Raw genomic sequence first — 26,541 nt, 5'->3', positions numbered from 1 at the left:
TTTGGCTGCCCCCAAGAACCTGAAATGGGGGCACCACACAGTTTCACCTCCTTTTATATGTGGAGAAAGCCTCAGGGGCCCTGGCACCAAGCCCTACATCCAGGAAGAAGATGAAGAGAGACTGGTCATGCCAACACAGAAACACTAAGCCTGCCAAACTTCCTTCCATACTTTGACCCTGTTTTTCCTACTCCTCCCCTAATCTCTAGTCCATACAAGTATTGTTTTCTGCCCAGAGTTTCCAAACATGAATCTCTTCCCATTTGGCTTTTTTGTACTTTTGTTTCTTGTAGATTTGTTTCTAGGAAGCAGGATGTGCCCAGCCTACTTCAGGAACAGAGGAGGCTTCAGGGATAATATGAGTGAGGCAATCAGAAAATAAAATAAGAGTCCATGGCCAAAACCCCCTTCCCCTACAGACATACAGAATATGGAAAAAGAGTGTATGTCATTATATGCCATAGTCCCAAGATCAGAGTTGGCACTTGTGCAGTCAACCCAGGCATGGAACAAAGCCCAGGAAGAGTCCCTTGATATGGTGGTTCATGACTGGGGGCTCAGTCATAGGGATAGGCTATAGCAACACAGACTATAAGAATCAGATATAACTTGGATCCAGAGACTTCATACTTCAGGGAAACAGAGAATTTGAAAAGTATGTATGACAGTATCTAGCTATCCTATGAGCTATTATCAGGCTCTCCACCCCCAACCACCACTACCACTAAATAGCTAGATACTACATTGATGTTAATTAAGACATTATGTAAATCCAAAATTAATTTGTAGATTTGTTCATGGGTATAGAAATTTATAGACAGCCTCAGAGTTGATCACAGAAGGTTAAAAAGAGAGTAACCCAAGCCAGTGGAAAGATAGGACTTTGAACACTTTAAGGTTGGACTAGGATATATCTAGAACCTATAAAACAAGATTCTGGATGTGAGCTTTTCAAGATCAGTGCCCCTAAGCAAATAGAGTTAAGGGTACTAGTTCTGAATAATTACTCCACCTTGCTGACATCAAGCTTCATGTCATGGTGCCAATGGCTGTAAGCCTCCTTCATGGCAGGGCTCACTCTCTTTATTTCAATCTCTAAACCTGATTTCTTATATCGCAGTGGGTATCCAACTAGTTAAGACCTCCAAACTGAAGGTATTCCAAACTGTTATATCCTACAACTCTTCAGAATCAGGGCAAACTCCTCTGTTTGTTTGTTTGTTTGTTAAGATTTTATTTATTTATTTGAGAGAGTGAGCACATGAGTGGGGAGAGGGAGAGAAGGGCAGAGAGAAGGAGACTCCCCACTGAGCAGGGAGCCTGATGTGGGGCTTAATCCCAGGACCCTGGGATCATGACCTGAGCTGAAAGCAGATGCTTAACCGACTGAGCCACCCAGGTGTTCCAAACTCCTCCCAGTTTTATCTGGTCTTCTATATCATGGATAATCAGTATATGAAGTAGCATGAGTGAAAAGAATGTAGAGGATCTTGGTGCCAAGAAAGATGAGCAGAAAGTCCTGATAACAAAGAGATACATGTTCAGAAACACAGAGAAATGTTGCTAATGCATTGGAGGCATTGGAGGGGTGCATGAAGGACAAGAATAGGAATTCTATCACACACTAAGTATGGTTGAGAATATGGCTGTGAGTAGAGGAGGACCTTGAACCATATGAAAGAGGGACAGATAAAGAAAGCTAGTCCTGAGGATTAGTCTTTCCAGTAGTGGAGTCTGGTGTAAAATGCCTCCTGTGATAGACTGTGGACTAAGTATCTGTGATAAACTAAAATGGTGGGCCAAAATATCAGAATCACAGGGACTTACCATGCTTCCAGCCAAGTCAAGACTTCTGGCAACAGCCTGCTTGCCTATAATTTGGTTGTATCTCTGCCCTTCCCTGAAGAAATAAAAAGCAGTATCCAGATCTGCACAAGTAAGCACAGAAAGTAAATGTGCCTCGGGCAAGAGGAACCATTATTTCCCTAGAAATGTTTGTAAAAAAGCATATCTGGGGGTCATCTGAAGAAGAAGATGGAAGATGTCTAATGGAAACAATTACAAACATTCAGACAAAGATGTAGATTCTTGGTGATAGACCAAAGAAGAACAACAAACAATGACCACAGTACTGAAAGAAGAAGCATATGGAAAGACATCAGCACAGCTAATGGAGGAAAGCTCCAGTCAAGATCTCCCTTTCCAGACAGGTAGGGTGCTCTGTGTGCAGGCTGAGATCTGAATCAAGACAGTGAGGAGGCATTTACAACACATGGATTTTTCAGAAATATGCTAGGAAGCTATGTTCATTCTCTCAGATGCTATGGTAAAAATCAGGTTTCTCAAACCAGTCTTATTTGGAGGACTTCTAGAGATTAAGAAATCAAAAGCATCTGCTTCAAAACACATTTGGCAGTTGCCATCCAAAACTGTAGTTTGCAGATGAGTGCAGGACTACCTTTTGGGGGAACACCCTCCACACCCTTGATCTACAATAATATTGATCATTACTTCTTCGGGTTAATATACTCACCTTCTTCTACTTCCTCCCATAATCCAGGTAAAATATCATTAGGTGGACAATGAGGCTAGATCTTGCCCTTGACACACAAATTTCAGACAAATTCTTAATTGAATTAGAGAGTTATTTAAAGCAAATAAAATTTGGAAAGGGAGTGATTTCTACTGGTGCTTTTCTTTTGGGGTTGCTTGTGCAAAAATCTTTGTAAAGTCACATAGCACTATGGATTCACATTCTGTTTCTGGACCGAAGGCCTGCTCTCAATTTACATAGCATTGTTTTGAATTGTTGTATTTGTATTACTATTTCTATAACTGCTCTTGGTTTAAAAGAACCAATTCATTTTTTATTTAAATTCTATTAATATATAGTATATTATTAGCTTCAGAGATAGAGTTCAGTGATTCATCAGTCTTATATAATACGAGGTGCTCATTACATCACATGCCCTCCTTAATCTCCATCACGCAGTTACCCCATCCATCCACCCCTGTCTCCTCCAGCAACCCTCAGTTTGTTTCCTATGATTAAGTCTCTCTAATGGTTTGTCTCCCTCTCTGTTTTTGTCTTGTTTTAGTTGTCCCTCCCTTCCCTTATGATCCTCTGTTTTGTTTCTTAAATTCTACATATGAGTGGGATCATATGATAATTGTCTTTCTCTGAGTGACTTATTTCTTTAGCATAATACCCTCTAGTTCCATCCACATCATTGCAAATGGCAAGATTTTTTTATGGCTAAGTAGTATTCCATTGTATATATATACCACTTCTTTTTTAAAAAAGATTTTATTTATTTTTGTGAGAGAGAAAGAGAGAACATGAGCAGGGGGTGGGGGTGGCAGAGGAAGAAGCAGACTCCCCGCTGAGCAGGGAGCCCAATATGGGACTCAATCCCAGGACCCTGGGATCATGACCTGAGCTGAAGGCAGACGCTTAACTGACTGAGCCACCCAGGCACCCAATATACCACCTCTTCTTTATCCATTCATCTCTCAATGGACATCTGAGCTCTTTCATAGCTTGGCTATTGTGGACACTGATGCCCTTTTGGATCACTACTTTTGTATCTTTGAGGTAAATACCTAGTAGTACAATTGCTGGGTCATAAGGTAGCTCTGTTTTCAACTTTCTGAGGGACCTCCATACTGTACTCCAGAGTGGCTGCACCAGCTTTCATTCCCACCAACAGGGTAAGAGGGTTCTCCTTTTTGTGCATCCTCACCAGCTTTTGTCATTTCCTGACTTGTTAATTTTAGCCATTCTGACCAGTGTAAGGTAGTATCTCGTTGTGGTTTTGATTTGGATTTCCCTGATGCCGAGTGTTTTTGAGCATTTTTTCACATGTCTGCCATTTGTATGTCTTCTTTGGAGAAATGTCTGTTCATGTCTTCTGCCTATTTCTTGATTGGATTATTTGTTCTTTGGGTGTTGAGTTTGGTAAGTTCTCTATAGATTCTGGATACTAGCCCTTTATCTGATATGTCATTTGCAAATATCTTCTCCCATTCTGTTGGTTGTCTTTTGGTTTTGTCAACTGTTTCCTTTGCTCTGCAAAAGCTTTTTATATTGATGAAGTCCCAATATTTCATTTTTGCCTTTGTTTCCCTTGCCTTTGGGGACTTGTTTAGGAAGAAGTTGTTATGACCGAGGTCACAGAGGTTGCTTCCTGTGTTCTTCTCTAGGATTTTGATGGATTCCTATCTCACATTTAGGCATTTCATCCATTTTGAGTCTATTTTTGTGTGTGGTATAAAGGAGTGGTCCAGTCTCATTCTTCTGCAAGTGGCTGTCCAATTTCCCCAGCACTATTTATTGAAGAGACTGTCTTTTTTCCATTGAATATTCTTTCCTGCTTTGTTGAAGATTAGTTGACCATAGAGTTGAGGGTCATTTCTGATTTCTCTATTCTGTTCCATTGATCTATGTGTCTTTTTGTGCCAGTACCATGCTGTCTTGATGATTACAGCTTTGTAATAGAGCTTAAAGTCCGGAATTGGGATGCCATCAGCTTTGGTTTTCTTTTTCAACATTCCTTTGGCTATTCAGGGTCTTTTCTGGTTCCATACAAATTTTAGGATTGTTTGTTCCAGCTCTGTGAAAAAAGTTGATGGCATTTTGATAGGAATTGCATTGAATGTAGAGATTGCTCTAGGTAGCATAGACATTATAACAATATTTGTTCTTCCAATCCATGAGCATGGAATGTTTATCCATTTCTTTGTGACTTCCTCAATTTCTTTCATGAGTGTTCTATACACTCTGAGTATAGATCCTTTCTGTACAGATCCTTTACCTCTTTGGTTAAGTTTATTCCTAGGTATCTTATGGTTTTTGGTGCAATTGTAAATGGGATTGACTCCTTAATTTCTCTTTCTTCTGTCTCATTGTTAGTGTATAGAAATGCAATTGATTTCTGTGCATTGATTTTATATCCTGATACTTTGTTGAATTCTTGTATGAGTTCTAGAAATTTTGGGGTGGAGTCTTTTGGGTTCTCCACAGAGAGTATCATGTAATCTGCAAAGAGTGAGAGTTTGACTTCTTCTTTGCCTTTTCAGATGCCTTTTATTTCTTTTTGTTGTCTGATTGCTGTGGCTAGGACTTCTAGTACTATGTTGAATTGCAGTGGTGATAGTGGACATCCCTGCCGTGTTCCTGACCTTAGAGGGAAAGCTCTCAGATTTTCCCCATTGAAAATGATATTCGCTGTGGGCTTTTCATATATGGCTTTTATGATATTGAAGTATGTTCCCTCTACCCCTACACTCTGAAGAGTTTTAATCAAGAAAGGATGCTGTACTTTGTCAAATGCTTTTTCTGTATCTATTGAGAGGATCATATGGTTTTTGTCCTTTCTTTTACTTATGTAGTGTATCACATTGATTGATTTGTGGATGTTGAACCACCCTTGCAGCCCAGGAATATATCCCACTTGGTTGTGGTGAATAATGTAGTGTTGGGTCCTATTGACTAGTATCTTGGTGAGAATTTTTGAATTTTGAATATATATTCATCAGGGATATTGGTCTGTAATTCTCCTTGTTGGTGGGGTCTTTGTCTGGTTTTGGGATCAAGGTAATGATGGCCTCATAGAATGAGTTTAAGTTTTCCTTCCATTTCTATTCTTTGAAACAGCTTCAGAAGCATAGGTATTAATTCTTCTTTAAATGTTTGGTAGAATTCTCCTGGGAAGCAATCCGGCCTTGGGCTCTTGTTTTTTGGGAGATTTTTGATTATTGCTTCAATTTCCTTGCTGGTTATGGGTCTGTTCAGGTTTTCTATTTCTTCCTGTTTCAGTCTTGGTAGTTCATTCATCTCTAGGAATGCATCCATTTCCTCCCTATTGCCTAATTTGTTGGCATATCGTGACTCATATGTTCTTATAATTGTTTGTATTTCTTCGGTGTTGGTTGTGATCTCTCCTCTTTCACTCATGAGTTTATTTATTTGGGTCATTTCTCTTTTCTTTTTGAGAAGTCTGCCCAGGGATTTATCAATCTTATTAATCTTATTAATTCTTTCAAAGAATCAGCTCCTAGTTTTGTTGATCTGTTCTACTGTTCTTTTGGTTTCTATCTCATTGATTTCTGCTCTAATCATTATTATTTCTCTTCTCCTGTGGGGTTTAGGCTTTATTTGCTGTTCTTTCTCCAGCTCCTTTAGGTGTAAGGTTAGCCTGTGTAATTTGAGACCTTTCTTGTTTCTTAAGAAAGGCTTGTATTACTATATATTTCCCTCTTAGGACCACCTTTGCTGCATCCCAAAGGTTTTGAACAGTTGTGTTTTCATTTTCATTTGTTCCCATGAATTTTTTAAATTCTTCTTTAATTTCCTGGTTGACCCATTCATTCTTTAGTAGGATAATCATTAGCCTCCATGTATTGGAGTTCTTTCCAGATTTCCTCTTGTGATTGATTTCCAGTTTCAAAGTACTGTGGTCTGAAAATATGCAGGGAATGATCCCAGTCTTTTCGTACCATTGGAGACTTGATTTGTGACCCAGGATGTGATCTATTCTGGAGAATGTTCCATGTGCTTTCAAGAAGAATGTGTATTCTGTTGCTTTAGGATGGAATGCTCTGAATATACCTGTGGAGTCCATCTGGTCCAGTGGGTCATTCAAAGCCCTGTTTCCTTGTTGATCTTCTGCTTAGATTATCTGTCCATTGCTGTGAGGGGGATGTTAAAGTCCCCTACTATTATTGCATTATCATTGATGTGTTTCTTTAATTTTGTTATGAATTGGCTTATATAATTGACTGCTCCCATGTTAGGGACATAGATATTTAAAATTGTTAGATCTTCTTTTTGGATAGACTCTTTAATTATGATATAGTGTCCTTCGTCATCTCTTATTACAGTCTTTTGTTTAAAATCTAATTTGTCTGATATAAGGATTGCTACCCCAACTTTCTTCTGATGTCCATTAGCATGATAAGTGGCTTTCCATCCCCTCTCTTTAAATCTGGAGGTGTCTTCGGGTCTACAATGAGTTCCTTGCAGACAGCATATTGATGGGTCTTGTTTTTTTATCCAATCTGATACCCTGTGTCTTTTGATTTGGGCATTTAGCCCATTTACACTCAGAGGAACTATAAAAAGATATGAATTTAATGCCATTGTATTATCTGTAAAGTGACTATTACTTTATATTGTGTCTGTTCCTTTCTGGTCTATGTTACTTTGGGGCTCTTTCTTTGCTTAGAGGATCCCTTTTAATATTTCTTATTGGGCTCGTTTGGTGATCACAAATTCTTTTAGCTTCTGTTTGTCCTGGAAGCTTTTTATCACTCCTATTTTGAATGACATCCTAGCTGGATAAAGTATTCTTTTTTTTTTTTTTTTAAAGAAAAGGTTTTTTACATTTTTTTTAAGATTATATTTATTTATTTGACAGAGAGACACAGCAAGAGAGGGAAAACAAGCAGGGGGAGTGGGAGAGGGAGAAGCAGGCTTCCCACAGAGCAGGGAGCCTGATGTGGGGCTCCGTCCCAGGACCCTGGGATCATGATCTGAGCCGAAGGCAGACATTTAATGACCGAGCCACCCAGGCGCCCCTGGATAAAGTATTCTTGGCTGCATATTTTTCTCATTTAGCACCCTGAATATATCATTCCAGTCCTTTCTGGCCTGCCAGGTCTCTGTAGATAGGGCTGCTGCCAGTCTAATGCTCCCACCCTTGTAGGTTACTGACCTCTTGTCCCGAGCTGGTTTCAGGATTTTCTCTTTGTCTCTGAGATCTGTAAGTTTGCTATTATACGTGAGGGTGTTGACATATTTTTATTGATTTTGAGGGGTGTTCTCTGTGACTCCTGGACTTGAATGCCTGTTTCCTTCTCCAGGTTAGGGAAGTTCTTTGCTATAATTTGCTCCAGTATACCTTCTTTCTCTCTCTTTCTCTTTCCTCTTCTTCTGGGATCCCAATTAATCTAATATTGTTTTTGCTTTATGGTATCACTTATCTCTTGAATTCTCCCCTTGTGATCCAATAGTTGTTTATCTCCCTTTTTCTCAGCTTCTTTATTCTCCATTATTTGGTATTCTATATCACTAATTCTCTTAGAGCCTCCATTTTTATTGCATTTCATTAATAGCCTTTTTTATTTTGACTTGGTTAGATTTTAGTTCTTTTATTTCTCCAGAAAGGGATTCTCTAGTGTCTTCTATGCTTTTTTCAAGCCCAGCTAATATCTCTATAATTGTTGTTCTGAGCTCTAGTTCCAATGTCTTATATCCATACTGATTAGGTCCCTGGCAGTATTGCCTCTTGTTCTCTTTTTTGAAGTGAGTTTTCCATCTTGTTGTTCTTGCAGAAAGTAGTCTCTTTTTTATTTGTAGAATAAAAAATGCAGCAAATAGAAAATTTGCCACAAATCTTTTCTTAGACCTCTGTTTGAGTTCACTGGTGTTAGAATGATTTGATAGCTATCTAGCTGAACTCCTGGGACCAGAAAAAAACTAAGGTCCCCTACTCCTCCACCATCTTGGAAAGTCCTGACCAACAATTCATTTTTGTGAAGTGAGAAAAGTATCAACAAAAAATGCAAATATGCAAATGTAAATCATAACTCACAAATTATTTTAAAATATACTAACTAAAATAAATTTTACCTTTTTAATCAAATATTAGCTAAAACAAGTTCATATGCCTGTAATTACCAAAAATGTAATGAAATTTCTATGCAAATCTTAACCAATTTTCCAAAAGATTTTATTTATTTATTTATTTATTTATTTATTTATTTATTTATTGAGAGAGAAGGAGTGCACAAGTGGGAGGGACAGAGGGGAGGGAGAGGAAAAAGGAGAGAAGCAGACTCTCCACTGAGCACAGAGCCCAACACAGAGCTTGATCTCAAGACCTGAGCCAAAATCGGGCACATAACCAACTGAGCCACCCAGGTGCCCTCATTTTTAATTTATAAAATGTCTATTTTTAAACAAACACATGGGCACCTGGCTGGCTCAGTCAGAAGAACGTGTAACTCTTGATCTCAGGGCCATGAGTTTGAGCCCCACATTTGTTATAAAGATGACTTAAATAAAAACTTAAAAAAAAAAAACAGAAAATAGAAAAATAAACATATTTATATAATTTTACATCAACACTTCCAATTAAAAATTACATCCTGTTTTTTGTTATTGTGGTACTTTTTTTCCTTTCCTTTTTGGATTGGTTTCCCTTTCCCTGTCCTCACTTCTTTCCTGCCACACATTGTCCCATAACTCATATTAACAGTCTACCATATATCTGTCCAATTTTTTTTACTTTTTTATTTTTTTAAAGATTTTATTTATTCATTTGAGAGAGAGAAACAAAGAGACAATTTTTTGTTTCTTTGGTTTTTTTTAAAGATCTTTTTTTTTTTTTTTAAGATTTTATTTATTTACTTGACAGAGAGAGGCACAGCAAGAGAGGGAACACAAGCAGGGGGAGTGGGAGAGGGAGAAGCAGGCTTCCCGCCGAGCAGGAAACCCGATGTGGGGCTCAATCCCAGGACCCTGAGATCATGACCTGAGCCGAAGGCAGACGCTTAACGACTGAGTCACCCAGGTACCCTTTTTTTTAAAGATCTTATTTATTCATTTGAGACACGGAGATACAGAGAAAGAGCATGAGCAGTGGGAGAAGCAGAGGAAGAAGGAGAAGCAGGCTCCCTGCTGAGCCAAGAGCCTGATGTGGGGCTTGAGCCCAGGATCCTGGGATCATGACCTGAGCCGAAGGCAGACGCTTAACCATCTGAGCCACCCAGGCACCCCTATTTTTTATTTTTGTTGCTTGTGCTTTTGGTGTCATATCAGAAAATCATTGCCGGGTGCCTGGGTGGCACAGTCATTAAGCGTCTGCCTTCGGCTCAGGTCATGATCCCAGGGTCCTGGGATCGAGCCCCGCATTGGACTCTCTGCTCAGCGGGAAGCCTGCTTCTCCCTCTCCCACTTCCCCTGCTTGTGTTCCCTCTCTCACTGTCTCTCTCTCTCTGTCAAATAAATAAATAAATAAAATCTTTAAAAAAAAAAGAAAGAAAATCATTGCCAAGGCCAAAGTCAAGGAGATTTTTCCCTATTTTTTCTTCTGAGTTTCATCATTTCAGGTCTTACATTTAAGCCTTAATACATTTTGAGTTAATACTCATGAGTGGTAATAAAATAAAAGTCCAATTCACATTCTTTGGCACAATTATATTTAGATTTCCCAGCACCACTTATTGAAGAGACTATCTTTTCCTTGTTGAATATTGACTTCTTTGTCAAAGATTTGTTGACTATAGTACCCTCTCACAATCTGTTTCCTAGGGAACATGATGTGTAACAAAGATAATAAGAATAATAACATCTAGTTTGTGGGGCTAGATATTCATAACTAAAATTATTGAAAATAATGTAAGTCAGGCAATATTCAAAGTAAAAGTTTCCTAAGGTCTTGTATAAGATAATGGTTAAGCTATTAGTTAACTTTATTGAAAATATATTGGTAGAATTTTCAGGTCAACTTGTAAAAGAATATAAATATAATATACAAATTCCAAACCCACACAGGAATAAGATAGAATAAGAAAATAACATATAAGCAAAAAATAGAACTAAAATATCATAACAAAATTAAACTAAAAAACAGAAACTGAAAGATACATGGAAAACTCCCCAAAGATTTTGAGATTAAAGAACACACTTCTAAATAATCAACTGGTCAAAGAGGAAATCTTAAGGGAAATTAAGAAATATTTAAAATTGTGGTGTGGGATGCAGCTAAAGCAGTGCATAAAGGAAATTTATAGCATTAAATATTTCTATTAGAAAGGAAGAAAAGTATCAAATCAGTAATCTAAGTTTCCTTTGATACCCTAGCCTTTTAAAAAGAATGTTGGAAATACCCATCCAATCTTGCATGGCAGTGCTCTGAAAAGTAAAAACCGAGCACTAATATGTAATTTCCTCATTTATGTCAGCCTTCACACTGATGCCCATGGAAAGGGGGCAGAGCCCAAATAAGAGAAGTAGCCTGGAAATTCCTGGCCAGGGTCATCAGAGAACTCAGTCAGGATCTATCAAGATGGAAATAGTAGGGCACCTGGGTGGCTCAGTCGGTTAAGTGTCTGCCTTCAGCTCAGGTCATGATCCTGGGGTCCTGGGATCAAGTCCTGCATCAGGCTCCCTGCTCAGCGGGGAGCCTGCTTCTCCCTCTCCTCCCCTCTCCTGCTCTCTCTCTCGCTATCTTTGTCATTCTCTCTGTCTCTCTCAAATAAATAAACAAAATTTTTTTAAAAGGTGGAAATAGTAGAAATCAGCACTTTCAGCTGAGAAATAACTCCCAAAAACACAGCCCTAGAGGAACGTAAGATAAAACTCCCACTTTCCAACTCTATTCAAGAAGAAACTAACCCTTGGGGCGCCTGGGTGGCTCAGTCATTAAGCGTCTGCCTTCGGCTCAGGTCATGATCCCAGCGTCCTGGGATCGAACCCCACGTCGGGCTCCCTGCTCAGCGGGAAGCCTGCTTCTCCCTCTCCCACTCCCCCTATTTGTATTCCCTCTCTCACTGTGTCTCTCTCTGTCAAATAAATAAATAAAATCTTTAAAAAAAAAAAAAAAAAAAGAAGAAGAAGAAACTGTCCCCTTGAGGGTGGATGGAGTATACAGGTGAATGTTTTTATTACAAAGAACCAAACTGTGCTGAATGTATGTCAGAATCAGAATGATAGAAGAGATACCAGGCCAGTCTGAAAACAAGAGCAACCTCCAGGGTATGTGACAGGCATTGGGAAATCTGTACCAGGATGTCCAAATCGGGTGAGAAGTAGATAGGTAAGAAGGAGACATCAAAACCCAAAAGAGATTTCAAAAGATGAGCAGAATGTAGTAACAGGCAGTTGGAAACAGGGCAGACACAGAAAGGTCAGGAATCCTGTGGCATTCACCCTTCAGCAAGGCTGGATTAGGGAGCCTGTGGAAACAGTAACATGATTTTTATTCTTAAAGAAACTCTTACCACTTCTGAGTTGACAACAGTGGGAGCTCTGACAATTCAACCTTTCCTCTACTCAGGTTGAATTTAACTTAGATTTTTACATGCCTTTGTTGAGGGAAAATTTACATATAATTAAATGCACGTATTTTAAGTGTACAGTTTGCTAAGGTTTGATAAATATATACACGATTCAGAACATTTCCATCACTACAAAAGCTTTCCCCATATCCCTGAGCAGTCAGTGCCTCCTCCTTGGTACCAGGTAAGCTTTGATCCTATTTCTGTAACTATAAACAAGTTTTGCCTGTTCTAGAAATTCACACTAATGAAATCATGTTTTGTGCCTGACTTCCTTCACCCAGTATAGTATCTTTTATATTCATCAATGCTACTGTGTGGAAACATGATTCATTCTTTTTTATTACTTAGTAGTTTTCCATTGTATGACTATACCACAATATATTTATTTATTTACTTGCTGGTAGACATTTGAGTTAACTACTCAAGATCTGCTTGTGTCTGTCTGCAATAGCCAGTCTCGCTGGGGGTATAGAAAGTTGCGGTACTGGAGTTCCACCTAGTGTCTTTCTATGGTACTGCAAACTCTGGTGCCTGACCAAGCCATGTTGAATGCCTTTGTTTTCAAAGGCCCCCAACCTGACATCCTACTCCTATCAGTGCTTAGATTAAGGCAAGCCAGAAATCAGTCCCTTAGCAGAGCCCCAAAAAATCAGCACATTGGATGTACATTCCACTCCTTTGTTTCCCAAGGAAGGAGTCAGGAATTGAGGGTTTCCTCCCAATCAGACCAGCCATGCCATGCCATGCTGAGAAGAGTTCTAGTGAGAGAATGCCAAGAGTTTTCCTGCTGGGGCTTCATTGTGTTTGGCTGGGATGTAAGAACCTCTCTCTATTATCTATTCTCTCTCTCCTGAAACCCCCCCCCTTTTTTTTTTTTTACAGAGAATAGCCTTTGCCACTCAAACCAAAAATGTATTTATTTCTTGTTGACCCATGTTTGGGGTCCACTCGTCTCAAAAGATTGGACATTAACAGTTCATGCCCACTTTCAGGAATACACTGGAATAACACAAACTTTCAAATTTCACAAAACAACAAATGTTGATCCCTACGGACATCCACCATTCTTCCTCAAATATAAGAAATCAGTTAGTCGAAGATACATTTCTTCATAGCCACTAGGAAAGCAGGTTGATGTCATTGTACCCAGACTCAAGGCAGCTCTGTCTCCGGCTAGAATAGAAGCTGCAAGCTAGTCTCATGGAGTCACCAGCAGGAGAGTTGAAGCAGAATATTTTATTTTATTTTATTTATTTACTTGACACAGAGAACGCACAAGCAGGGGGGAAGGGGCAGAGGGAGAGGGAGAAGCAGGCTCCCCGCTGAGCAGGGAGCCCGACATGGGACGCGATCCCAGGACCCTGGTATCACGACCTGAGCCTAAGGCAGACGTTTAACCGACTGAGCCACCCAGGCCCGAAGCAGGATATTTTACATACTCACTGAACCTGGAAGTAGCAGGGTCTCCCATCCCATTGGGTCTGCCATGTTCTAATGAAGTAAAGCACTAGACTTCCCCTGTTTATGTTGTTTCAGATTTGTCATTTTGTTGAGTGGTGGAGAAGGCAGCCATTTAGTAGCTGAAGCAGAAGAGAGAAACGGAACTCCTAACAGGAAGGTGCCCATCCAGGCGTCTCTTACCTGGTTTCTGGATTTCTCACAAAGACAATTGGTTCCTATATTGTTGTTAAATCCTTGTCTCCATGGGGGAAGGAGGGTCTGGGTTTCCTTTTCTGCAGTATTGCTGGTATCTTTTATTGCCTCATTTTTCTTTGCCTAGTGCTCACATTTCCCTGCTTCTTTGAATTTCCACTAATTGTTCTACTGGATGCTGGATATTGTGGATGTTATGTTGTTGAGGGTCTCAATTTTGTTGTCTTTCTTTAAAGAGTTTTGGCTTGGGAAGCATCTGGGTGGCCCAGTTGATTAGGCGTTTTAATCTTGATTTTGGCTCAGGTTATGATCTTAGGGTCATGGGATCATGCCCCATATTGGGTTCCACATTCAGCACAGAGTCTGCCTGAGATCTTCTCCCTCTGCCTTTCCCCCTGCTCATGCTCCTTCTCTCTCTCCATCTCTCTCTCTCTCTCTGTGTCTCTCTCTCTCTCTTCGTCTCTTTCTCTAAGATAAATACATAAAATAAATCTTTTGAAAAAAGAGTTTGGGCTTGGTATTGGTAGACAGTTAAGATACTTGAGATTCAAAAACAAACAAATAAACAAAAAGCAGAAACAGACTCATAAATACAGAGAACAAACTGGTGGCTGCCAGAGGGGTGGGGGAATGGACAAAGCGGATGAAGGGCAGGGAGAGAGGCAGGCTTCCAGTTATGGAATGAATAAGTCACAGGATAAAAGGTACAGCATAGGGAATATAGTCAATGGTATTGTAATAGCATTATAGGGTGACAGATGGTAGGTACACTTGTGGTGAGCTTGGCATAATGTATAGACTTGTTGAATCACTATGGGTTTTTTGTTGTTGTTTTTAAGTTTTTATTTATTTAAGTGATCTCTACACCCAGTGTGGGACTCGAACTCACAACCCTGAGATCAAGAGTCAGATGCTCTGCTGACTGAGCCAGCCAGGCGCCCCTCCAATCGCTATGTTACACACCTGAAACTAATGTAACAGTGTGAGTCAACTATATTACAATTTTTAAAAAGAAAGATACTTAAGGCTCAGTTTAATCTTTACAAACCCAGTTTTTAAACTTTGTTATAGCAGGTCTAGATTAGCTTTTATTCTTGGGCTAGTTCGACCCTATTCCTAAAAGGTGGCCTTTCTGACATATCTAAGGAATGCTCCCAGTTTTCAGTGAGATTCCTCCGCTCTGGCTGATCAGAACTCAAATGTCTGCTCTCTGGACCAATGTCAGTAGTTACTCAATGTACAGCTCCTAGCAATATTCAGCTCAAGTCTTGTGCAGATCCTTATACAGGTTTCTAGAATTCTTTCTCTGCATACCTCCCTCCTCTTCTACCACACAATTCAATCTTTGCCTCCCCAAACTCTAATTTTTGTCTCTTCAACTCAGCAATATAATCATGCTCTGCCTTCCTAGATCTCAGATCTCAAAAGTGTGTAAAGGCAGAAAGCTAAGGTAATGGTAGGGCTCACTTCAATCGTTTCTCTTCTCTCAGAGATTATAGTTTTGTGCTGTATGTTTTCCAATAGCTGAAAACAGATATTTCATGTTTTGTCCATTACGTAATTGTTTGCATGAGGAGAGCTAGGCCGGTAGCAGTCACTCCTTAATAGGTGGAAGCTGAAAACTCTTACCCTTCTTTTTAACTTTCTAAACTCTTTGCTACCCTCTAAATGCTAGTTCACATTCCCCCTCACTCCATTAACTTCCTTTACTCCTTTCTCTGCAAGTTCAATAAACTCCATAGCTCTTTTGTGGCAGTTATCAAATCCTCATTGTACCATAATTCCCTACAGGAGGAAGGATCCTCTTCTTGACCATCCAGTAATGCCTAACACATTATGGGGTTCAAAATATATATTTGTTGAATAAATGAGATACCCAAAATATATTGTTTTCTTATCAGTGGAAATATATAAAAAGAGGATAAATATCCCTCCTTCTTAGCGAAATGTTGGAATATATATGGTTTAGGGTCCCTCCCAACTCAAAGCTTCAATGAAAAAATGGTTAGAGGCAAATTGTGCCCCGTCTATATAATGAATATTACATGATTTCATTTATTTATTTATTTATTTATTTATTTATTTATTTATTTATTTATTTTTTGAGAGAGAGAGAGTGTGTGTGTGCAAGCGAGGGGCAGGGGCAGAGGGAGAGAAAGAGAATCCCAAGCAGGCTCCATGCCCACTGCAGAGCCCAACACGGGGCTCGATTTCACGATCCGGAGATTATGCCGTGAGCCATAATCAAGAGTCAGATGCGGCTCGCCCTCTGACACCCGGCGGAACGCAGGTGCATTCTGCGCCCCCCAACCGTGCCCGCGGGCGTGTCCTGGGCCACCTCCCTGAAAACGTTCGCTGCCAGCCTCCTGACCACGTGCGCCGGGGCCGAAGCTGTGCGCGGGTACTACCAGCCGGACCTGACAATACCTGAAATTCCACCAAAGCCTGGAGAACTCAAAAGGGAGCTTTTGGGGCTGAAAAAGAGACAACATGAACCTCAAATTTCTCAACAATAGAAACCTCAAAATGCTTCATTCAGCCAAGAACTCTGTGAATAATATTATAAGTATTAAATATATATTTTTAAAAAAAAGTCAGATGCTTAACCAACTGAGCCACCCAGGTGCCCCTACATGAATATTTTTAAAAAGGGATATATTCAATGATTACAATAAAGTGTTAGGTGAAATATTAGGATTAAAGTTATATATGTGATCATAGTTACAACTATGTAAAAAAAAGCATAAAACTAGGAAGGAAAACACATAAAAACTAGAAGGAAATATATTTTTAAATAATGGAGTTGTTTTAATGTGTGTGTGTTCTTCTCATGTTTTTAATGCCATGATCCAACTGTCTTGAAAGACAACTGGCCTATCTACTTACCTTCAGGAAGTATGATGCAGGATGATCAGTTATTCCAAAACCAAACTTTATCTTTATTAAATATCCTCCAACATTTTATTGGATTAACTAACAGCCTTACTGAGAATACTAGTTCATGTAATTATCTGCAAACACATTGTGCAACAAGTTTATCCTGCAGGGTTCACCAGGAGGTCTCACTGCTCACAGTGAGGTATTTTAAGAGTGCTTTATTGAGACTTTGTTTGTTAATGACTGAGGCCATTGTTTGATAATACTCATTTTACATTTTTTCCAGGATGAAATTTGGGCAATCAACAGGATCCAAATTAGGTACATTTTATGTATGTCTGTACATCTGTGTACAGACTGTGTGTCTGTTCCACAATACTTCCAATCAGGAGATAGCAAGCATCTGAAGATAGCTTTTATGGACTAGCTTAATCATATTTCCAGGCCAACCCATCACGGTTTTCTTCTTTTTCTTATATTTACCCATCTCTTCAGTTATCCAAAGGCAACACTATGAAATGTCAGTATTGAATTCTGGCTCTCCCACTTACTAACTTCATGATCCTGCACAGCGTACATGACCTCTCTGGGTTGTGGTTGCCTGATACATATAAACTGTAGATAATGATAATAATTACCTCCCATGATTCTTATGAGGCTTCAGGGAGATAGTTTTGTAAAACTCTGATCAGAGAGCCTAGCACATACAGACTATTCAATGAATAGTCTCTTTCAGTAGAGTTATTTTGCTATCTGGTTTTACCACATCCTCTTCCCTATATCCTTTCCATTCATAATTGATGTTTGTATCAGTGAGTTGGGATGAAAGATACAAGAATCTTGTCCTAGGGGTACATGGCTGCCTCAGTTTGTGGAGCCAACTCGGGGTCGTGAGTTCAAGCCCCATGTTGGGTATAGAGATTACATAAATAAACAAACAAACAAACTTAAAAAAAAAAAAAAGTATCTTGTCCTATGAAGGTGAATTTTTCACCAGGCAGGATTTCTGCATTCCAGAGAGCTGGCTCTGGGTGAAGGGGCTGTCTTATCAGGTAATATGAACTCATCATCAAGGCATGGGTAACTGAAAGTAGTAAATAGATAACTCTACAAACCAATTTTGTTGTTGTTGTTCATTGCTGTATACCAGAGTCTAGAACAGTGCCTGACGGGTCATAAATACTCGGTAATTATTTCTTGAATTAATGTTATGACACATTTTTATACAAAATCTTAATCTGATACCTAGAAAACAGCATATAGATCCTTTATTTCCACTTTAAATTCACAGATAACACTTCAGAAAAAGAGCTGAAATTAAAATAAATTTTAAGTACACGTTGGATATTTTTATTACAATTATCATAAATTCTAAGTCAATAAACACTAGGTTTATTTCTAGGTAGAAAGGCTCTTATTCTTCTCTTTCTCACCTGACATATCCCTCAGGCTCTTTACACAACCCATGGGCAGACATATTTTATTCTCAACTACTCCCTCAAAGAGAATATACTAATTAATTCCTTGCAGGTCACCTTTTCCTCATCCGAGTTTTTCCACTCTGCCTTTCACCTGTCAGGTAAGACACTGGTCCAGTTTCTTCCAGGAAGGGCCATCCTAGACTGTTACTGGAAAGACCCAGCTCCTGCCATGACCCTGTGCTGTTCTTTTCCTGGCCTCATGTGGAAGGAATTCGGTGCTGTATTTCTGCAACAGGGTTCCTTCTTCACATTTGTCATTCAGCTGCATTTAGTATCTGGCACTCCTACCTTGATGGCACCTGACCTGGTTTTATATTAATCCGTGATGCTAAATTATCAAACTAACAGAACAAATTATCTACAGAATTATATAGCAGTTTCCTCCTGCCTCTTCCCTGCTAAGAGATTAAAGCAGGACCCCAGGTCCTAAATCATGCCACAATAGAAAGACTGCTAATCTAGCCATTAGAAGTCAAATTCTAGATAATCCATCCCAATGGTACAGGAACAAATCACAGCATACTCACATTTCACCTTGGGGTTCATTCTGAGCATCAGATACTCACTAAATAAGTTAATATTTGCTTTGTGAGTTATAAAATATTAGATAAATGTTCTTAATTGTGGCTATCCTTATGTCTTTCCAGTCTTTTCCTATCTCATAAGAAAGAGGTCATTAGATTTGAGTGAAACACCTGGATGTGGTCCCTGGTGGACCAGAACATTCCCCTGGAACCAAAACCTAGATGCAGCTGCTGCAGGTGGCCCCAAGCTACATCTCCTCCCCAAGGAAGCTCTTCCTCAACCCCCATAAGGGAAGGAGGCTACCCTGCTCTCAGAAAAGGCAGTAGTGTCTATAGAAGCACATAGAGGATAAGGACAACAGTCTTCTGTGAGCACCCTGGAGTAAGGAGAAGCCAATAACATGGAGCCTCCATAAGAGAAAAGCAGAAAATCCACAGAGCTGGCAGCCGGTAGAAGAATTTAGTCTGGAGGTAAGACAACCAGGAAAGAAGGAGTTGACTCAAAGCCCACAGCAGATCAGGCTCCCTTTCCACTGAATCTGAGTATCTAGGGTTCATCTGGCTCAACACTACTTTCTGCCAATGGAGAGAACCACCTCTGACCCAGCCTAAACAAATTTGGAAGAGAGCTTGTGATATTTTTAAAATGTCTAATGTTTGTTCCAGTAGGTTTCAAAGAAGGGACCCATTATTTGCCAACTTCTAGGGCCTCTAGGAAGAAAGTTCATTTCCTCCCCTCTGACCTTGTCCAGTGAGCCTTATTTTATTTTAATACCCAAAAATCATGCTATAAATAACAATAGTCAGCCCCATAAAAATCACCTCTTTGAAACCAGCACAGGTAGGTGCGTATGGGTTTTCCACCACCACCACCACCACTTGGTCCATGTTGTGCCCTCTGATCACCTATGGGCTAACTATAGTCTCTTCATAAGAATCCTTCTGGGTGGGGTGAGGGGAGGTAGGGGGAGGGAGGAAGGAATTGGATGAAGGTGGTCAAAAGGTACAAACTTCCAGCTATAAAAATAAATAAGTCCTGGGGGGGAGGGCAGGAAGAATCCTTCCAATACTTGAAAATAGCTATCATAGTCTCCCATTGTTTTGTCATTTCCAGAGTAAACATGTCCACATTCTTCATATGTTCCTCATACTTCACAGTTCCAAAGTCTTAACTCATAATAGTCAATAAAAATCTCAAATCATGTTCACATAGATGGCTACTTTTCAACTGATAGTTAAAGCCTACAAGCAGATTTTACAGGTGCCCCTGTTACATTTCATCTTGTTTTTAGTCTAGCATTCCAAAGAAAAGATTATTTTGGATTATAATTCTATCACTTATAATATTGATTTCCTCTCTTTGTTTCATATCATCTGAAGTTTGATGAGAGCCATGCATATTTACTCTTTATCGAGCTCACTGCCAAAACAGGTGAAGAAGACAAGAAGACAAAGCCTTCTCCTTTTCACTAGACATGTTTCTCCAGATTTTCAGAATCATTAATGAATAATTTTGGTCTATAGTAGCCAAACTAAAAGTGTTATCTTTAAGCTCACAGTCATCATCTTTTCTATGAAGCTTTATCAAAATTATGTCCTTTTTCTACTCCTTTCTCCTGATCTACTAAATTATTAATACTACCAATAAGGGCCATTATGTGAGGTTTGACATTATAATTAGCATTATATAGCTCCTGGTGATATTTCCTTATGAGACTTCCACATGTTCTTATAAAGCATCTATTTAAGAATTTTACCAGGGATCAAGGTCAAATTCACTGGTTAACAAGGGCAACAGTAATTTTCCTATCATAAGCATTGACTCAGAGACTTGAGAGGACTTAAGAAGCTTTGGGTCAGTTGTCTGGTTGGTTGGTTGGTTGGTTTGGTTAGTTTTACTAGCTTCTTCCCTTGTTCCATCTTTCTGCTAAACCTGGAGTCTATTCCATTCTCAAATCAAGTCTCTTTCTGGCTCTTTTTTTTTTTTAAAGATTTTATTTATTTATTTGAGAGAGAGAGAATGAGAGAGAGCACATGAGAGGGGGGAGGGTCAGAGGGAGAAGCAGACTCCCCGCTGAGCAGGGAGCCCGATGCGGGACTCGATCCCGGGACTCCAGGATCATGACCCAAGCCGAAGGCAGTCGCTTAACCAACTGAGCCACCCAAGCACCCTCTTTCTGGCTCTTTAAGAAGTCACTAGTAAGGGCACCCGGGTGGCCCAGTGTGTTAAGCGTCCAACTCTTGATTTCAGCTCAGGTCATGATCTCAGGGTCTTGAGATCAAGCCCAGGTCGGGCTCCACATACAGTAGGAAGTCTGCTTAAGATTCTCTCTCTCCCGGGGCGCCTGGGTGGCTCAGTTGGTTAAGCGACTGCCTTCGGCTCAGGTCATGATCCTGGAGTCCCTGGATCGAGTCCCGCATCGGGCTCTCTGCTCGGCAGGGAGCCTGCTTCTCCCTCTGACCCTCCCCCCTCTCATGTGCTCTCTGTCTCTCTCATTCTCTCTATCTCAAATAAATAAATAAAAATCTTAAAAAAAAAAAAAAGATTCTCTCTCTCCCTCTCCCGCTGTCTCTCCCCCCATCTCTCGCTCTCTAAAAAAAAAAAAAAAAAAGTCACTAGTATACAAAAAGATAAAATATATATCAAATACATATGAAAGTATTCTGTTCCCTCTATGTCTGTATCCCGCATGTGACCAAATGGTGTCTGCATGATGGAAGCCCAAAATCAGAGGAAAATGTAGGACCAGGGAAGGAACACAATAACCCTGTGTTCTCGCTACAATTTGCTAATGCAGAATGTCATCTTTCTTAACTTCAAAGATGAGAAAACTCTCTATCATGCTGGACTTTCTGTTTTATTCCCCCTACCATACATACACACACACACACAGGTACTTGACTTCCATTTCCAACCTTAATCATGAGTGACAGAATTCCATCTCAAACTGAGTGACAGAATTCCAATATTCCCTCAGTTAGAGGAAGACTCAGAGATTCCTTCTCCATGTTAGCAATCATTTCAATGCCTCTTTCCCTCGCCCAAGCATTAATTGTCAGATGCTGCAATTTTTCTGTGGCAATTTCCCATTGGACAATTATTGTAACTAATTCACTCATTTATTAATTCATTCCACAAGTACTTATCAAGGTCTTCCTTTGTGTTTGGTGTTAGCATAGTATTGTAATGATTCAGAGAAAGAATCCTGTAACAGGGTAAAAATGTCTAAATAATCCATATTAGGTGAGATAAAATGACCAGCATAGAGAATATAGGGCAGGAGAACCAAGAAAAAAAAAGTATTCTCAGCTTCCAACAAACTGATTAGAGACTGAGCATAGTTTAAAAATGGCTTTACCAATGGTCACCAGGCCACTTGTCCAAGGAAGAGGAATGGATTCCTAGAGAAGTGGTATCTGAGTTAATTCAGATCTTTCTATATTGTACTTCTTGTGGAATAAATGATATAGATTGCTCATCAAAATGTCCAACCCTCATTTTCTTAGAAAGAGAAAATAGGGGCGCCTGGGTGGCTCAGTTGGTTGGGCGACTGCCTTCGGCTCAGGTCATGATCCTGGAGTCCCGGGATCGAGTCCCGCATCGGGCTCCCTGCTCAGCGGGGAGTCTGCTTCTCCCTCTGACCCTCCTCCCTCTCATGCTCTCTGTCTCTCATTCTCTCTCTCTCAAATAAATAAATAAAATCTTTAAAAAAAAAAAAAGAAAGAGAAAATAGCGTGAGGTGAGTGGCTGCTTCAGGAATGTGCATGACCTCAGAGTCGGACCACCGCCCACTAAGGGATGGGGATGGGCAGTCCTCCCACCACCCCCCAGAGGAGCTCACCAGGTGTGGTTCTGCTGTTGATATTCAGCCAAGATTGTCAGTAAATTGCTCACTGATGATTGGAAGAGTCCTGTGCTGCTCTCTGACACCGATATCTCTGTCACTCAGGAAGGATTTGGGAAAGCACTGTAAGAGAGTAGACTATTGCAGGAGCTTTGGAGTCAAGCAAATGTGGGTTCACAGCATGACTCCATCATAATCGCCTTGAATAACTGACTTAATCTCACCGGGTCTGTTTTTCCTCTGTATACAGGAGACAATAAGGCCTAACTTTAATGCTTGCTGTGATGAATAAGTGAATAAGCCAAGCATAGTGTGCAGTCCTAATAGGATCTTGGTTAAAGTTACCTTCCTCTCTTCTCTTGGGCCCTGATCTAGATGAGGAAGCAGTCCAGTGGTAACAGCGAAAACCAGACCACCTGGCTGATCCTGGTCAGCTTTGGGCAGTTGCAACACCTGGGCTTTCTCCCCTTCACCTTCTTTTTGGCCATTTATATGGTAACAGTTGGGGGCAACACCCTCATCATGCTGGCTGTGGCCGCCAGTCGGGCACTCCACACACCCATGTATTTCTTCCTCTGCCACCCCTCCTTGCTGGAGATTGGCTATACCTCCAACATCATGCCTCAGCTGCTGTGGAGCTTCCTGGAAGGGAGGGGAACCTTCGCACTGGTCAGCTGTCTGGTCCAGTTCTACACATTTGCCTCACTAGCTGCCTCCTACTATCTGCTATGTCCTATGACCCTTATCTGGCCATCTGCCTCCCCCTTCACTACCCTGCCCTGATGAGCACCTGGTTGTGTGGCTGCCTGGCTGCTGGAGCCTGGATCAGCGGCTTTTCCTTCTCTGCCTTCACTCTGGCCCTGGCAGCCCCTCTGCCCCTCTGCCCTGGCCGCAGGGAGATAGACCACTACTTCCGTGAATTTGCTCCAGTTGTAGGACTGTTCTGTGGAGATGTGGGGGTCATGTGGGGAGCCAGAGTGAGCATCTCAGGCTTTCTGATGCTGGCCCCCTTCCTGTTGAGTGTGGCATCCTATGCCTCCCTCTTGAGGACGGTGCTGCAAATACCTTCAAGCCATGGGCGGCAGAAAGCCTTCTCCACCTGTTCCCCCCACCTCAGTGTGGTCGGGATGTTTTATGGCACCCTCATTGTGGTCTATGTAGCCCCAACAGACCACATGGCCCCCTTGCTCCGAAAGGCCTTCTCTGTCCTCTCCACTGTATTCACCCCTATGGTCAACCCCATCATCTACAGCCTCAAGAACCAAGAGGTAAAGGGGGCCCTTCATAGGCTCTGGGGACAGCTTACCCCAAGACATACTCCACTGAGAGGGATAGGGCAGCTATTGACTTGTTCCTGGATTCCAGCTTAACCCCTTTCTCAAAGTCTAGAGGACTAGAGACCGCTGTGATGAAAAGATAAATACTGTGGGATTGAAAACAGCTGTCTGACAAAATGAGGCAACTTCATTTTTCCAGCTGGAATGGGGTAGGGTTCAAAATCTTATGCCTGGTACAGGGCCTAAATATTATAGACACTCCACAAATATTAGTTGAGAAAAATGGATGGATGAATGAATGAATGAATGAATACGGAAAAGAATGCCAGAGGAAGGAGAGCACAACTCAAGGGGGGAACATTTGCAGATTATTAATCTAAGATGACAAGATTAAGGTTGGCAGATAGAGAAAGGAGGGGTAGGGAGATGGTAATAAGGACCAGAATTAAGATAAGATCTCATGACATGCTTCAAATGAAATCTCAGAAACACAGAGACAGACTTGGACATAAAGTATGTAGAGTCATGATGTAGGTGGTGATGGCACAAGAGCCACTTGGGAGAGGAAGGGTCAGCCATTCATGCCTTGTAGCCCAGGAGGCCAATTGGACCACTGCTCTGGGAGTTCCCATTAGTCCTCCTGTTGTTGATGTCAGACAAGTAGGAAGTAGGGGAAAGGTAAGAGATTAAATGAGAAGGAAATAAATTAAACCCAATGAGAGAATTCTGAAATTTGGCCTCTAACAGAAAATCTTTTAAATCTTTTTCTTTTTTGTAAGATTTTATTTATTTGAGAGAGAGAGAGCACAAGCAGGGGGAGGGGCAAAGGGGTGAGGGAGAGAATCCCAAGAAGACTCTGCACTGAGCACGGAGCCCAACCAGGAGCTTGATCTCAGGATCCTGAGATCATGACCTGAGCCAAAACCAAGAGTCGATGCCCAACTGACTGAGCCACCTAGGCACCCCTGAAGTCTTTTAAAAATGACACAAAAACATTTCAAATTTTTTTTATTGGAAATATGTCAACATGTCTCAAGGTTGCCTGTACCAGAAAGATCTAGAGTAACTGTTTACAAATGAGGATTTCTAGGCTCTTCATCAGACCTACAAAATCAGAACCTCTAAAAATGGGGCCCAGGGATCTACATGTAACATATGTCACAGATGATTCTCAGTGTAGCGAGAGGGCATGGCTACCAGGGGTGACAAAGATAATAGGAAAATTGACCAAAAAAAGGTTGGGGGGAGACACAGTTCCTCATGGATGTAAAGAGATGTAACCCTGAGTGATGGAAATCAGATAGACAGATATACAGAAAGGGCCAGAGAAGATCTGAAGGAAAGTAGAAAACCTGGGTTAGCTGGCCCTGTCTGGGTAGGGTAGAAATATAGAGCAAGAAAAAACAAATAGAAAACTTCCCTGTCTGGGAGTGCCTCAGTGGCTTGGTTTCAGCTCAGGTCATGATCTCAGTCTTGAGATCAAGCCGCCTGTGGGGCTCCGCACTCAGCAGAAGTCTGCTTGGTTTACTGTCTCCCTCTCCCTCCGCCCCTTCCCCTGCTCATTCTCTCTCTCTCTCTTGCTCAAATAAATAAATAGATGAATAAATAAATCTTAAGAAAATTAAATGAAGTATATATAATAAAGTCCTCTATCTCTGTGCTTTGATTGGTCTATGACACATTTTAACAAACATTAACATCCTCCCTCACCCTCCTTTTCCTCAAGAAAGTCAGGAGACACCCTCTCCCTTCAGTCCTATCGCTGAGGGTCAGCCCTTCCCCTGAGTGGAAACTCGCTGCATATAAACATGAGCCACAGCTTCTCCTTCTCGACCCCTGGCATGAAAGGACTGAGACAACACTGGGAGGATGGCAGGTCATAGGAAAACTGGACCTAAATAGAGGAGAAACCCCAGGGGAGAGAGTTAGAGAAGGAAAGTAGAAAAGAAGAAGAGGAGGGAAAGGGGAGGGGGACAGGGAACAGGGAAATGACAAGACAGGGGAAGCAGAGGGATAATGAAAGGGAAAGTAAAAGCTGCAAGTGGAAGAGGTAAGACAGGGAAGAAAGGGGCACCTGGGTGGCTCAGTCGGTTAAGCGGCTGCCTTCCACTCAGGTCATGATCCCAGAGTCATAATCCTTGCTCAGCGGGGAGTCTGCTTGTCCCTCCCCCAAACTGGTGCTCTCTCTCTCTCTCTCTCTCAAATGAATAAATAAAATCTTAAAAAAAAAGGAAAGAAGGAGAAGCAAAGGAGAAAGGAAGGGTTCCAGAAACCTTTCCCAGATTCCTCCACTGGGACCACATGTTTATGTTCCTAATAAAAGGAAGTAGATTGGTTTTTTAATGGATTGTATTAAAATGTGTCAGTTAAGGGTGCCTGGATGGCTCAGATGGTTGAGCATCTGATTCTTGGTTTCGGCTCAGGCCATGATCTCAAGGTTGTGGGATCAAGCCCAGCAGCGGGCTCTGCTCAGTGTGGTCTGCTGGAGATATTCTCTCTCGCCCTCTGCTCCTCCTTCGTCTGCTCCTCCCCCTGCTCATGCTCTCTCTCTCTCTCTCTCTCTCAAATAAATAAATACCATCTTTAAAAAAAAAAGTTTCAGTTATTAATCGGACTTCAGCTCAATATTGCACGGTAAGTCCATGCTTTGAGATACCCTACCTACAACAAGTACACAGGAATAATTGAAAAAAATGCAAAAGGGAAAAATGTAAAAGGCATAGAATAGCTCAAAAACAATATAAATATCTCCATGGGCCACAAATGTAAGGAAACGAATCATAAAAGCTGTGAACAGGTCTGAAGCCAAAGGCCTGCT

The 26,541-nt window shown here is 40.9% G+C and overlaps 2 protein-coding genes across 2 annotated transcripts; both read left to right on the top strand.

Annotated features, from left to right (window-relative positions):
* The first annotated feature begins 14,349 nt into the window (after positions 1 to 14,349).
* LOC123839559 (ubiquinol-cytochrome c reductase complex assembly factor 6-like) lies at positions 14,350 to 16,241 on the top strand. Its single transcript, XM_064590279.1, has 2 exons — positions 14,350 to 14,423; positions 16,010 to 16,241. The coding sequence occupies exons 1-2, from the start codon at positions 14,350 to 14,352 to the stop codon at positions 16,233 to 16,235; spliced, it is 300 nt and encodes a 99-aa protein (XP_064446349.1). The 3' UTR covers positions 16,236 to 16,241.
* Positions 16,242 to 22,821: 6,580 nt separating this feature from the next.
* Positions 22,822 to 23,816, top strand: LOC135364289 (olfactory receptor 11A1-like). The gene is given in 2 exon segments (XM_064590278.1): positions 22,822 to 23,152; positions 23,155 to 23,816. Coding segments are annotated over 2 exon segments (993 nt in total).
* Positions 23,817 to 26,541: the final 2,725 nt, after the last annotated feature.

The sequence above is a fragment of the Mirounga angustirostris genome, unplaced genomic scaffold, assembly GCF_029215605.1.
Source record: "Mirounga angustirostris isolate CCGP_5_RB_7025 unplaced genomic scaffold, mMirAng1.0.hap1 SCAF_5, whole genome shotgun sequence".
In the NCBI taxonomy this organism is placed as follows: Eukaryota; Metazoa; Chordata; class Mammalia; order Carnivora; family Phocidae; genus Mirounga; species Mirounga angustirostris.
The sequence above is the reverse complement of the archived record's forward strand: the minus strand, read 5'-3'. Positions and strand labels throughout refer to the sequence as shown.

Bases quoted from the DNA above. Each gene is read 5' to 3' on its own strand.
- LOC123839559 (XM_064590279.1), top strand. From the start codon at position 14,350: ATGGACAAAGCGGATGAAGGGCAGGGAGAGAGGCAGGCTTCCAGTTAT. The intron at 14,424-16,009 runs GTACAGCATAGG...GGCGGAACGCAG, and splicing joins AATAAGTCACAGGATAAAAG to GTGCATTCTGCGCCCCCCAA.